General features: G+C 43.0%; 1 protein-coding gene across 15 annotated transcripts in view; it reads right to left on the bottom strand.

Moving 5' to 3' along the window:
* The window catches only part of ABLIM1 (actin binding LIM protein 1), a 315,440-nt gene that overhangs the window by 159,057 nt on the left and 141,724 nt on the right, over positions 1 to 14,659 (bottom strand). For all 15 annotated transcript variants that reach the window (XM_075072521.1, XM_075072518.1, XM_075072526.1 and 12 more), the window contains exon 2: positions 12,737 to 12,871. In XM_075072521.1, coding sequence (XP_074928622.1) covers positions 12,737 to 12,871 — 135 coding nt within the window. The remainder of the gene's footprint in view (positions 1 to 12,736; positions 12,872 to 14,659) is intronic.

The raw sequence follows: 14,659 nt of genomic DNA, 5'->3' as shown, positions 1-14,659 counted from the left end.
TTTTTGGGCACTATATATGAAGGATGAAGAAGTGCCAACCCAAGCATTCAAAACTCATGAGTCAGGTCCCCAAAATTAGGAGATTGTTTTTAAAAATCTCATTTTTAAATCAATGGATTTAGGATGCTTTTTATTTGCCTTCGGGTGCTGAAACATCTAGGATTCACTTTTTTTTTTTTTTTTTTTTTTTTTTTTTTTTAAGACACTAGGGACATAGAAGTATTTTTTTAAAGAATTATGAGATTCTCAGGTAATAACCTGACTCCAGGAGCTGAGGCTCTAAGAAAAACACCAAATATCATGAAACTCTTGACTAAAATCACCAGAGCTGGCAACACTGAATGATGTTTATATAAGGATAAACAGACAATGTTGCTGCAGGTGAACATCTTAAATATAAGCTGAATGAACAAATCAAAGGATGTCATGAGGAAGAGTCTTATCAGCTTTCCAGAGCATGAGGATGCCATGTGAGTTACTGATACCCTCTAAGACCACATCTACACTACAAAATTATGTTGACCTAACTTACATCAGCATATAGCCAACACGGTTTTAAATCGCGTTTGTGTGCACACACTTGGCTCCTTGTAATGGCAGGGCACGTCCTCACCAGAAAGACTTGTATTGTCAGTGTGGGACATTGTGCAAAGGCTCCTCAAGCCAGTAACAGTTGATGTTAGCAACGCAGTGTTTACACTGCCACTGAATCAACCTAATTACATCAACTGTGACTCTATGCTGCTCGGGGAGGTGGTGTTACTAAATGGGCATAGAGAGGCTGTTGCATCAGTGGGAGCCAAATTTAAGTGGAGACACTTCCCCAGCTAAGTCAACGCACGGCGGCCTATGTTGATCTAACTGTGTAGTGTAGACAAGGCCTAAAACAGGCAAATTTTGTTCATTACAATTTTATTAGCTAAGTCACGTTATTTCCCCCTCAAAACACTTTGTAAGACTTCATGGGATCTTTGAAGGGGGTTCAGAAATATTTGTAGAATTATGGAAGGTTGCTAAACAGATACATTGTGGGGCCTAATCCATGAATTTCCACAATATTCCAAATCTCTCCTCTGACATCTTTGAACTATAAATAGCACAACCTCTCCAGAACTCCGTATGCAGTATTATCTCCCCCCACTTGTATCATCTGGTAACAGATCAAAGGTCAAAGAACTAAGAGTTTAAGACACATTCCATACGGTTGCCACAGTGTCCGCTTACATGACCGTAGTTTTTTCCCCACCCCTTTAAGGGCAGAAGATCCAGTTCAAAATCAACAGATTACACAGCAGCCCAAGACCTAAAGAGAGTTTAAAAAAAAACTACAACAAGCCCTTTGGATCGCAGATGTAGGTTTCCAAAAATGATCACATAATTAATGGAAAATGGAAGTATCTGCTTGTGATCTAAACATTCCATAAAGGGGTCTGTAAGTACAATATTGTTATAGCTCCTTTTGATTACTCATGAGAAATATCTAATCCACGAAGGGTAGTTAGCATGTTAGTATTCACAATTATGAATGCTACTTTGTGCTTATTCATAATTTTTTTCCTTATAAATGAAAGCTAATAATTACTCTTCCCTCACAAAATGTTTGAGGTTTGGGAATGCTTCCAGTATGCCAAACCTCAGCTTGGTCTTGTAATTCAAAAGGGGCATTAGTCAGAAATTGCCATTGAGCAACATGTGATGTTTTTAGCACATCTGTGATAATTTCACTGCTGCATTCAGACTGAAGCATTTGTATAAAGAGGGGGTGCCTTCACTTCCACCCATTATCATGCTGCCGGTTACACAGCGACAAACCTAATTACATGCACCTACACCACGTGCTTGACACTGGGAAGCTCCATGGCAGTGGTTTTCAAACTTATTCCTGGCAACCCAGTTGAAGAAAATTGTTGCTGCCACCACCCAACGCAGCTGGAGATGAGGGAGGGGGTTGGGGTGCGGGAGGGGGTCAGGGCTCTGGGCTGGGGGGTGCAGGCTCTGGGCTGGGGCTAGGGATGTGGGGTTTGGGGTGCAGGAAGGGGCTCCTGGTCTGGGGCAGGAGATTGGGGCACAGGCTTACCTCAGCTGGCTCCTGGTCAGCGGTACAATGGGGGTGCTAAGGAAGGATTCCTGCCTGTCCTGACACTGTGGACTGCGCTGCACCCCAGAAGCAGCCAACAGCAGGCCCAGCTCCTAGGCAGAGGCATGCAAGCAGTTCCACGCAGCTCTCACCCGCAGGCACCACCCTCCCCTCCAGCTTCCATTGGCCGAGAACTGGCCAGTGGGAGTGCAGAGCCAGTGCTCGGGGTAGGGACAGCACGTGGAGCCCCACGGCCCCCCTCCTGCCTAGGATCCGGATGTGCTGCTGGTGCAGCGCAGTGTCAGAACAGGTAGGGACTAGCCTGCCTTAGCCGGGCAGCAGTGCCAACAGGACTTTCAATGGCCCGTTTGGTGATGCTGACCAGAGCCGCTGCAACCCAGTGCCCTACATTCCGCGACTCAGTACTGGATAGCAACCTGCAGTTTGAAAACCACTGCTCTAGGGCATCACTTCACCTTCATTAAGGTGGGATGGATAAGCTGGGATGGATAAGAATCGCCTGAGAAATCAGCTGGAAACTGATCATTTATATTCATTTCTATTAGGCATCAGTGATAGACAGTAAGGAATCCACTATTTACATATTTCTTATTGCAGTTACTACTCGCTTGTGGAAGTAATGAAACCTGTTGGTATGCAAATTGATTGGGAGCTTCATAAACACTTTCAGGTTACTAGTGAACCAGAAAGCTCAAAAGCCACACTCATCCCAAACCCATGTTTCCCACTGACCCACAGATAAATCACATTTTCAGTTGCTTTAATATCAAGTATTTTCATGGCAATTAATCTACCCTCACAGGTTCTTCTCTTACCACTTATAATGGGATGAAAAGAACAATAATCACCAGACAATGATACAAAAATCAGGTCCTGTTTATATCAGATCCATACTCAGGCTGAAATGCAAAAAGCCTCAGCTTCTATACATAATAATTTAGAGCCCAATCCTGCACATCATTACACATGTAACTATACTCAAGTTAACAGTCTCATTGAAGTGAATGGGACTCCTCATGAGTAGATGTTTCTCACACATGTAAACAAAAATTTGCAGGCTCAGGCCTTTAATCTATTGCTATATAAACTATTTTCCTGTTATTGATTTTTGGTGTTAAAGATTAAAAAGCACGCCAAAGAAGGTCTCCAACTCAATCTCCTTTCCTTCCTCACAAAACTCCCCTCACGCATGCATGTACACATACACACACACACACACACAGCAAGGTCAGGATAAATATGCCATAACATATTGATCTTAAATGCAATTTAATGAATATTCAGACAAAATAGTATTTAATTAACTCTGCATCTGAACACAGGACTATGTTATTCCCTAGCAGGGCTAATGGCTTTTTATTACACAACAGTCAAAGAATGCTGCTTTAAAATAGCAATATTGGAGTGGTGCTGCTAAGGACCTTTCGTCTCTCTCAACATGTCTGTCTGTCATTCTCGTCCTAACTCTGGGTTTGAGTCAGCTGCTGAGTGACTAAGATTCCGTGCATGTCATCGTGCAGGCAAAGCTCACCTCCTTGGGAATAAATGACACCATTTCTAGCTTTCCACTTCTTTTATCAGCTCTGAACTTGAGCCATAAATAGAACTAGCCATCCGGACTAGGCAGTGATGGGAGAAGAGAGATGTACACTTATGGTTCTAAACCAGTATGAAATAGTAGCTGGCTGCCTCTCTGGGCTAAAGGAGCACAGCATTCAGCAGAGGTGCTTATCACTGCTGTCTGAAAGATTTAATGATAGCTTTATATCAAGAAAGACTCAGACCATTACCTTGAAAACTAGCATTCTGGAAATATACAACTACCCGAGTGGGGAGCAAAGAGGGCATGGGTCGGTTAAGGCGTATCGGTAGGGACTGTATTGATTTGAGGATACTCATGGTGGAGAATATGGTTTTTTCCCCCCATGAGAGACTGCACTGAAACAGAAATTTGCAATTCTCCCTTGATAAATTCACTATGAAACCAGCAGTCCCCATAAGGTAGCACATTCAAAGTCTAATGGGATTCTTACTTTTTATTCTTGTCCCTACAGCATAACTAATATCACCTTTACGTATGACAAGCTGCCAGCTGAGCATGCCAGTGCAAACAGAGATGCTACAGTAATACTGCTACCCCTTCTGAGAGAAGTGCTCAAATTCAGAGCGTGGAAGGTTGTTTCTGCTAGGAGGAGAAACTGGTGATGGAGTCAAGTGTTTCTTTGTAAATAAACCGGGTTGCATCAATGTACAATGTCCTATTTTCTTGAACAAAGGCGAATCGACCAAGAGAGCATCTATGTTCTCAGTTCCAAGCGAAACCCCTTCGGAGAGGCTAGCCCCCTAGCCTTAATGCCCAAGGTTCTGCCCCATCCCACTCCTTCCACCCCGCTTGCCAGCCCAACCCCTGGGCTGCCAGCTGGAGCTGAGCCCCGGCTGGCTTCTAGGTAGAAGGAGGTGAGGAGGGACACAGCAAGTGGCCTTGTGGGGGAAGGTGTGGAGGAAGGAGGGATGCGGCAGGTGATGGGGCCCTCACAAGGGAAGAGGCGGAGGAGAGGAGGGATATGGCAGGCACCTTGGGAGAATGGGATGGAGGAGACGAGGAACTCACCAGGCAGCAGCAGGTGCCTCGGGGAAGAGACGAATCACAGGTGGGGCCTCCACAGCCCAGGCGTCTGGCAGCGGGTCGACAGCAGCTGCACCAGGGGAGGCTTAGCTTCCCCTGGCCTATTATATCCGCTGCCCATGCCAAGAACCTTTTCAATCAGCACTACCCTGAAAGCTCTCAGCTTTCCTCAGGGCCACATTCCCAATGTTTGGACTGTGTCTCATGCTTCCTTCTGCCTTGTATGCTGGTCGTTTCTTCTCTTTCTCCTTCCCCCTCTCCCCACACTCAGATAATACTCTCAGAAGCCTCTCCACTCATGTATTTCAATATCCTGTGTGGCTTCACATGTGCCTTTGTTTTGAACAGTGACAAGTGCCTATGATTTGGTTGGCAGCCCCCCCGATTGTTTCAGTTACCTAGTTCCATAAGGGAGTTTAGTGGCTTCTCACATCCATCTTAAAGGAAGCTTACACCCGACATCCCCATTTTCAATGGCCCAGAACAATACCATCGCCTGTAATACACTGAACACTATGGCATAGCACGGTTTCCCAAACTTGGGATGCTGCTTGTGTAGGGAAAGCTCCTGGCGGGCCAGGCCAGTTTGTTTACCTGCAGTGTTCGCAGGTCCAGTTGATCACGGCTCCCACTGGCTGCGGTTCGCCGCTCCAGACCAATGGGAGCTGCTGGAAGTGGCGGCCAGTACATCCCTCAGCCCGCGCCGCTTCCAGCAGCTCCCATTGGCCTGGAGCAGCGAACCGTGGCCAGTGGGAGCTGCGATCGGCCAGAACTGCAGACGAGGCAGGTAAACAAACCACCCTGGCCCACCAGGGGCTTTCCCTACACAAGCAGCATCCCAAGTTTGGGGAACACTGGCATAGCACATATAGTTAACAGAAGACAAATGGCTAAGGACCAGAATGGTAACCTAGCATACAGTAAAATTACATGTGATGACTTAGTCCCACAGATGCCTTGTTCCTCAGCCACTGTTTTAACTCTTAACACCACTAGTGGGATTGTTCTATGGAGGGAAGTGGAATCCTTCTGTATCCCTACTATGCTAGCACATAAAAGTTCAAACGTTTCTGATGGGCAGGAGAACAGTCTACACATTAGTATGGGTCTCTCATTACAACAGTAAGGCCTGAAGTCTAAGCCAGTATGTTGAGTGGAATAAGACAACTAAGATGCCTGTAGCTGAGGAGTCCTGCCCCCCATCACAAGGAGTCGCTTATGTTAGCTAACTGTGTACTCTACGGATTAAGGGTGTCAAATTCAAGCCTCTGGAAAGAAGAATTCATGCCAAATTAAAAACCAAACTAAATTAAAAGGAAAACAAGCCTGAAACTTCCTTGAACAGATGCATCCCATTTGTATGGACCATATGGTCATAAATATACGGTATGCATCATTAGTCATCAGAAAAAGGTGGCTTCAGTTAAAATATGAAGGGTTGGCAATGAATCAGATCTGCATCTCTACAGGAAGGGTGCAGTGGTTTCAGCCTAGTTCTCGGAGGACTAGAAAACCCAAACACACACACACAATCTTGTTCATAGTCTAAACCAGGAGACAAAGGATTGAATAGGCAATAAAGAGTGAAGTCCTCCCTCACACTTAGCAGTGGTCCCTCCAGGACAGAGCTGTGGCCTGTTAGCAGTGCAGCATGATGATGCTGTCTACTGCCATCTTGTTCTGTGGGTAAACAAAGGGCTCTGTCTTAAGGGCTCTCTGTCACCTGTCACAAGCCTGAAATTCACTGAACATAAGAATGATAAAAGCGCAGCTTCACATTGAAAGACAAAACAAGTTTCTTCAGCCTTGTCCTTTGCCGGGTGACATTGGTTAAAGCAGTGCAGATTATATTACAGAAGATTAAACTGTCAGCATCTCAGGAATATCTTCATAAACAACAGCTACAGTCAGGCCAGTTATCATTCAAGTTACAAAAATCTGTACGCTATTAACCGTACAAACCAAAGAGTGTAGCCAGTGTATACTAGACGTGTGTAAAGAACTAAAAGAAAAGCAGATCCAACAAAGGTGCCAGTATAGTTCAGTGCATTAAGCATAGGAAGCAATTCCTGAGTTCTAGTCCTGGCTCTGACTCAATATAGGGTCTTTGGCAAATCAGTTTGAACCAGAATGTGAAGGCCTGACTCCCACCGATGAGCTGCTGCTCACACAAACACCCGACTGACTAGTCCTGTGAGGAGCTACTCACAGAGTATAGGATTCACAACCTGTCCCCGAAACACCTTCTGCTCCAGTTTCCCCATTTGTGAAGTCAGGATACTACTTGCCTACATGGAAGAACATTTGAGGACCAATCAGCTACTGTTGCACAGTGCTTTGAAAATATAAAAGCACTGTATCAGTGGTCCCCAATCTTTTTCGTCTGGCGGGTGCCAGACAATGAGACACGGAGGACTGTGGCGGCGGACGAGCAGCCACTGAAATTCCGCTGTCAAGCGGCAATGTCAATAGGTGTCGCCACTGAAATGCCGCTGAAAAGTAGTGTCATCTGGAGGCACTGCCGCCGAAATACTGCCAAAATCGGCGGCATTTCGGCAGCGACATCTCTGGATGATGCAGCTTGTCGGTAGCATTTTGGCGGATGCTTGTCCGACGGCCAGTATGCAGGCACACTTAAACGCCCCTGTGAGCTCCATGGTGCCCACGGGCACCACGTTGGGGACCCCTGCACTATATAAAGAGCTAAGTATTGTTATTAAAAACCCAGTAATTGTAATACACAATATATGTACGTTATCCTACCAGACCCGTTGATAGCCATGGTGGTCATTGAGAGCATGACTCAACTCTGTCCTATGTATTCCCACACAAACTATGGGATGGAAGGGAAAGTTCATGAGGTAATCTATGGTTTAAAAAAAAAAAAAAAAAAAAGCAGCAGAAGGCTGTAATTCAGGCAAAGTTGTTAACTGCAAGAAATCATTTTCATCCACCAACAGCTAATACACAGAAAGTTTTAGTTAATCTTCTGAAGCAAAGACTTACTCCCAACTCTCCACAAATATCCCCCAGCCATCTCATCCCCTTGCTGAATGAGAATTTAGAAGGCAACGTCTAACTGAAAGGAAGACATCTAATGATGCGGTGACAAAAAGAGTCACCTTTCATCCTAATAATGTATGCAAGAGGCAGAGAAGAAGAATAATTAATGTGCTCTTTGCATTCGCCTTATGAAAACCATGTTTGGGTATGGTGTTCCCAAACAAGCCCTGGAGGTGCTAATTTATTCCTATGTGTAAGAGAGAGGACGAGGGAGAGGGAAAGAGCATGGATATAGATTATCTGGGGCCTGATTTTCAGAACTGGCTTCAGTCTTAACACAATTTTATCAACATCCAAAAAAAATTCAGTTGCTTTGTGTGCACACACAACAGATAGATGTCTCAATTCTGAAAGATGCACCTGTATTTAAGTATCTGATTGCTCCTTGCAATGTGCTATTACATTATAAAATACACCGGCAATTAATCTGCACCTTCAAAATGGCCCCTACAAATATCTTCAAGTGCAAAAATGCAGACTGAAAAACAGCCTGAAGCACTTCTGAAAAGCCACTACAGCACACACTATGTATGTCCAGAATATCTGAATATATAGCTTAGCTTCTTAAAGTAAAATCTGAAATAATCTCTTCAGTATAGACTTTATCTGCATACTCCTCAGAATATACACTGGCTTAATAATGATATCAACTCCCATGGTTGGCTCTAGTAGCTATAATAGTCTGCTACTTGTTCACAGCTAACAGAACTCTCTTTTGGGAGGTGGGGTAGAGTTGGGGTATTGGTGTGTTAAGTGTCACAGACTTTATCATCTCCACAGATGACTGGAGTGCATATCCACTCAGTTCATTGCAGAAACATCAAGCCCAGAAAACAAAGGGAACCTTTCCACTGATTTCAGGAGGCTTTGGTTTAGGGTGATTTATAGTCACTTGACTGTCACCACACAGCACACTTGTGAATTCAGAGATGCTCCAGTCCCTCAATGTGGGGTTGCAGCAGTGCATTATACATGTCAGCCTATCTGGATTTTTCTTTGATGTACTATGGTTTGTTGGTCACTAAGCAGGAATCTGCAACTTGTGAATAGCAGGGATTTCAACTACACCCTTAACTACAAACTGAATTAGCAACATGCTAAACAAAATCAACCACTTAGCTTGTAGCTCTTAAAATACTAAGAGACAGTACTCAGTCAAAGTAAAAAAGTGTGTCCCTGGGGAAAATCACGTAGGATGTAAATGACTGAGAAGACCAGCAGGTATTTTAGGATGCTTAAAATACTTTCCTGACAAAATTCTCTGAAGTCCTTGGGCATGATTCATCCCTACGTTACTCTGGCCCAATCAGGGTTACACCTGTGTAAAACTAGCGTGACATAGTGAAGAATAGGCCCCTTATGTCTCCTGTGAGCTTAGAATGTGGTATGGGGATAAATGTCAGGCTGCTGTCTTTATTGCCAGCCTAGAACAGTCTTCCTTGTATATCTCACACTAACAATACCAAAAAGGTTCAGTAAGACACACAAACCAAAGAGGGTCAAATCCAACATCTGCAGGGCATGACCAAATGCTTGGAAAGCAGCACTATTCACTCTCAGTCAGACACAGATCTACATGAGGTTTCAGATGCCAGAAGGGAAGTTGGAATTCCAATGTTTTCCCTATATTGATTGATTGTATAAAAAACACTGGATGGCTTTGGCCCCAAAGTGACAGTTTAAAATAAAATTTGTTATGAATAAGCTTATACGTGTATATATAATATGACAGGGTCAGGCCAGATGGCTATAGGAGAGTGATGTTTTGTTTGGACAAGAGCAGATTAAGAAGGGGACATGATAGCAGTCTTCAAATACTTGAAAAGCTGCCATTAAAAAAAAAATGAAAGGAAATTGCTCTCTTGCAAAATTGGACAGGATAAGAGGCAATGCGTTAAAAATACAGATTGATTGGATCTCAGCAAAAACTTCCTAACTGTAAGAAAAGCAGGACAATGGACATACTGCCTAGGCCATGGAATCTCCTTCATTGGAGGTTTTCAAAAGGAGGCTATATACAGCTCTACCCTGATACAACGTGACCTGATATAACATGAATTCGGATATAACGTGGTAAAGCAGTGCTCCGGGGGGGCGGGGGAGGGAGGAAGCAGGGCTGTGCACTCCGGCGGATCAAAGCAAGTTTGATATAACACGGTAAGATTTTTTGGCTCCCAAGGACAGCGTTATATCAGGGCAGAGGTGTAGTGTGATACACGGCCAGGGAGCTGTGGGAGAGTGGCCCTACTGAAAATTCCAGGGGAAGTGGGCGGGCATAAGCCCGGCTAAAGGACCCTCCCCTAGCCTTTGGGGAGGATCCACTGAGCCCAGGAACTCAACTAATTATGGGGAACAAAAAAGAATAGCTGACTGTTTACAACACAGAATACAAAGTGTACAGTGCTCACTTTATATATTTATTACAAGTATTTGCACTGTAAAAATGATAAACAAAAGAAATGGTATGAGGTGAATTGAAAAATACAATACTGTAGAGCAATCTTTTAATCATGTAAGTGTAGTGTACAAATGTAGATATTTTTTTGTTACATCACTACACTCAAAAAAACCAAAACAATGTAAAACTTTAGAGCCTACAAGTCCACTCAGTCCTATTTCTTGTTCAGTTAATCACAAACACGGTTGTTTACATTTACAGGACATAATGCTGCCCGTTTCTTAATTACAATGTCACCTAAAAGTGAGAACAGGCATTTGCATGGCACTTTTGTAGCAGTGTTGCAAGGTATTTACATGCCAAATGTGCTAAACATTTGTATGTCTCTTCCTGTTTCAGCCACTATTTCAGAGGACATGCTTCTATGCTGATGCTCATTAAAAAAATGTGTTAAATTTGTGACTGAACTCCTTGGGGAAGAATTATATGTCTCCTGCTCTGTGCTTTACCTGCATTCTGCCATATAGTTAATGTTATAGCAGTCTCAGATGATGACCCAGCTCATGTTTTTTCGTTTTAAGAACACTTTCACTGCAGATTTGACAAAACGCAAATGTGAGATTTCTAAAGATAGCTACAGCACTCAACCCAAAGTTTAAGAATCTGAAATACTTTCCAAAATCTGAGAGGTACAGGGTGTGGAGCTACTTTCAGAAGCCTTAAAAGAGCAACAATCTGATGCGGAAACTACAGAACTGAACCACTAAAACATAAAATCAACCTTCTGCTAGTGGCATCCGACTCAGATGATGAAAATGAACATGTACTGGTCCGCACTGCTTTGGCTCGTTATCAAGCAGAACCCGTCATCGGCATGGACACGTGTCCTCTGGAATGGTGGTTGAAGCATGAAGGGACATATGAATCTTTAGCGCATCTGGCATGTAAATATCTTGTGATGCTGGCTACAACGGTGCCATGCAAACACCTATTCTCACTTTTAGGTGACATTGTAAACAAGAAGCAGGCAGCATTATCTCCTGCAAATGTAAACAAATTTGTTTGTCTGAGTGATTGGCTGAACAAGAAGTAGGACCGAGTGGACTCGCAGGCTATAAAGTTTTACATTGTTTTGGTTTTTAGTGCAGTTTTTTTTCTCCTTTACATAATTCCACATTTGTAAGTTCAACTTCCATGATAAAGAGATTGCACAATATTTGCATTAGGTTAATTGAAAAATACTATTTCTTTTGTTTTTTACTGTGCAAATATTTGTAATAAAAATAATATAAAGTGAGCATTGTACACTTTGTATTCTGTGTGGTAATTTAAATCAATATATTTAAAAATGTAGAAAACATTCTTCTTTAACAGTGCAATTAATTGTGTGATTAATCACAATTAATTTTTTTAATTGCTTGACAGCCCTACCAATTATATTTACAGGTATTCAAGCAGAGGAAGATTGAAGAGACACAGGATTCCAACTCAGATCATGGGGCAGTAAGAAGGAACTGGAGAGGTATCAGTCCACACTGCCCTTTATACCCTTGGTCCAGAGCACAAGAAGATGAACTGTGCATGTCAGACCAACAGACATAGCTTACTAAAAAAAGTTTCCCAATTCAGGTGTATGATGCACATATGTACCCATGTGTGGAATACACACAGGGACCATCACTTGAAGAACCATCATGATTTGCAACACTATCACATTCACACAAAAGTCTTGCATAATGTTTTGTGCAATGTCAAAGGAGGCAATATAATCCCCTCCCCCACGCAATTTTTTTTTCAAAATCATGTTTATTTTCCCCCTTGCTGTTTATAATAATGAGCGCTTAGAAGATGGCCACTTCTGTTTCCTGACAGTTTTCCCTTTCATTGTGTGGAACATTATAAACATGCCCAATCCCACATGACCATCCTAAAATCCAGCCACTTGTTTAAAATGATTTAGGTGCCCCTGCAACCACTTCTAACAGCTGTTACTGTTCTCCTGTTCCCCACACAAACAAGGGAAATTGACTAGGAAGATTCTGATCATGATCCTAACTGACCATACAGGAGAAACATGACTACCTACAAAAGTTTCAACTTTCAGTTATAGTAATCTTATTACTTATAATGATAACTAATATAAATATGCAGAGTGACATGTTTTTCTGAGTTGACATCACTCCTATAATGGTAATTACTGGATCCAGTAGTAATAAGAACAGAGTAACTGGTTATTAATGTCATCGGTTTCTTAAAAAGGCCTGAATACATAAATGTTTGCTTAGAGAATTTGGTCTTTTTGGTGCCATTCAGCTGGATGCTCTTACACTTACGACTCAGCCAGCTCTCCATTATCCCTCACTTTCCCCACCCACAAGTTCTGGGACTGTATTTTGAGAAATACAGATGTCTTCTGATTGAATCCACTCTGCCCACAGCTGTTGCCAATGACAATATCCAAAGTTAACCCTCACAATCAACTCAAGACAAACTGGTTTGAACCAGTCACATGTATTAATTCATTTACACCAAATGAATGGGAATTCGCTACCTTTGCAGGTGAAGCATTTGATGTGAAAGTGCTTGGACTGGACACGGAGCACTTCGCCTTTACATGGCTCCTCACATTTATGGCAGTGGATGACAGGCTTCTCAGTGGAGTGGGGAGGTTCTTGGGAATGGGCCACTGTAAAAATAAAATACAATACATCACTGCAGGAAAAGGAATACAGGATTTTCTTCCCTTCCTAGATCTATGCTCTCAGCAACCAGTGAGTGGTATATAATCTCTCCATAGATTACATTGTACGCCCAACAAATAAACATGTTAACCGAGATTCTGTGCACCAGTACCCTTTCCATAAAATAGTGTTTTAAGTCATGCACAATATCTGCCTTATTGCACTGAGACAGGCAGGGAAATAGAAAAAGAAAAAAATCCCTTAGTGATTTCGGTCACTCTCCCTGTCACTGATTCCACAAGTACTGCCTCAGTTCCAGAGCGCATACCAAGTGTGCATGAAGGCATAAAACAAGCAAGCAGGACAGGAAAAAAAAAACTGGGCAAAGAAAACCTGAGCAGGAAGCCCAACCCAAGCATAACGAACAGAAACAGAAAGCAAATTTGAGAAGTCAAATAAACTCAAGTAGCTGTGTTGATGTACAACTTACTGCATTAGAATCCATCTGATAAGAGTTGGAGTCCTAGGGAGGGATGTGATGCAGAGAAAAATTGGAGTCTGCCTGCTACTGTATACAAGAGTGCAAGCACAGAAACATATGTCTGAAGTTAGAAGGAAAAAAGGAAGCCATCTGTCTTGTTCTTACCCCGACTGACTTCAACAGAAGTTAACGCTTGTGTGTAGAGGAACAAGCCAGACATAGGAAAGGCTATAGAGGGTAGAAGTGGGCAAAGTCATCCTCAATTTAAGCTTGTAAAGTAGCCAGAAGAGAACTTGGAGGACCAACAAACAATACCTACGCCTTTCAGCACAATTTCCAAGCAGGTTTACAGAATGGCAGGGAAGAACAGTAGTAAGGGGAAGAGCATTCTGTGTATTGATCACACAGACATTCCACTTGGCCCTAAATTAACTCCAGTAACTACCACAATGAGTAGCTTCTAAACAATAGCAGAAGGAAAGATCTTGTCAGTGTTATAACCACACTTTACTATGGTAATAAAACCATGACTGCTCCGTGTTTTACTTCTGACCAGCAATGTTTAACTTTCACTTAAGAGCTGTCTGGAATCAGACTAAGGACCCGATAAACCCTCAAGGAGCGTAATGGAAAAGCATGGGGTAAATCAATACAGAATTTGGCTCAGTTTGTGTTATCTGAGGTAGTTAGGGTGCCCCAAACAATCCCCTTGTGATTTTTCTTCTTTTATTAGTAGAAAGTTGTGCTCGTTATACTATTCTCAATATAGTGACATTGTTCACCAATGTATTTTTAGGATAACACATGCATGCATCCGATGAAGTGGGTTTTCACCCACGAAAGCTTATGCTCAAATAAATTTGTTAGTCTCTAAGGTGCCACAAGGACTCCTCGTTCTTTTTGCTGATACAGACTAACATGGCTACCACCCTGAAACCTGACATACATGCTCTGTGTTTCTACCTTCCTTGAATCTCCGTATTGCCTTCTGCTGCCATTTGGATGAAGTTCTGTCTGGGTACGTGTTCATGGCATATTCAGCACCATAGACTTCCAAGTACTATTTCCCCCCGCCCCTTGCTCTCAGACCCTTTCCCACTGTTCTCAACTCCTCCTACTCCCTCACCCCAGCTGGCTGGACAACCTTCCTGGTCATGCTCTGACACACTCTCCCACCTCCTTCCTTCACACCACTGTTTACAGTCACCACAACCTCCCATCTAGTATTTGCCATGAAAGTTCCCTCTCTTCCTTCAATAAACTTCTGGAAATTTATCTACCACTTCATCAAGTACTTTTGCCATAAAGCCAC

Source organism: Chelonoidis abingdonii, chromosome 15 (assembly GCF_003597395.2).
Source record: "Chelonoidis abingdonii isolate Lonesome George chromosome 15, CheloAbing_2.0, whole genome shotgun sequence".
Taxonomy (NCBI): Eukaryota; Metazoa; Chordata; order Testudines; family Testudinidae; genus Chelonoidis; species Chelonoidis abingdonii.
The sequence above is the reverse complement of the archived record's forward strand: the minus strand, read 5'-3'. Positions and strand labels throughout refer to the sequence as shown.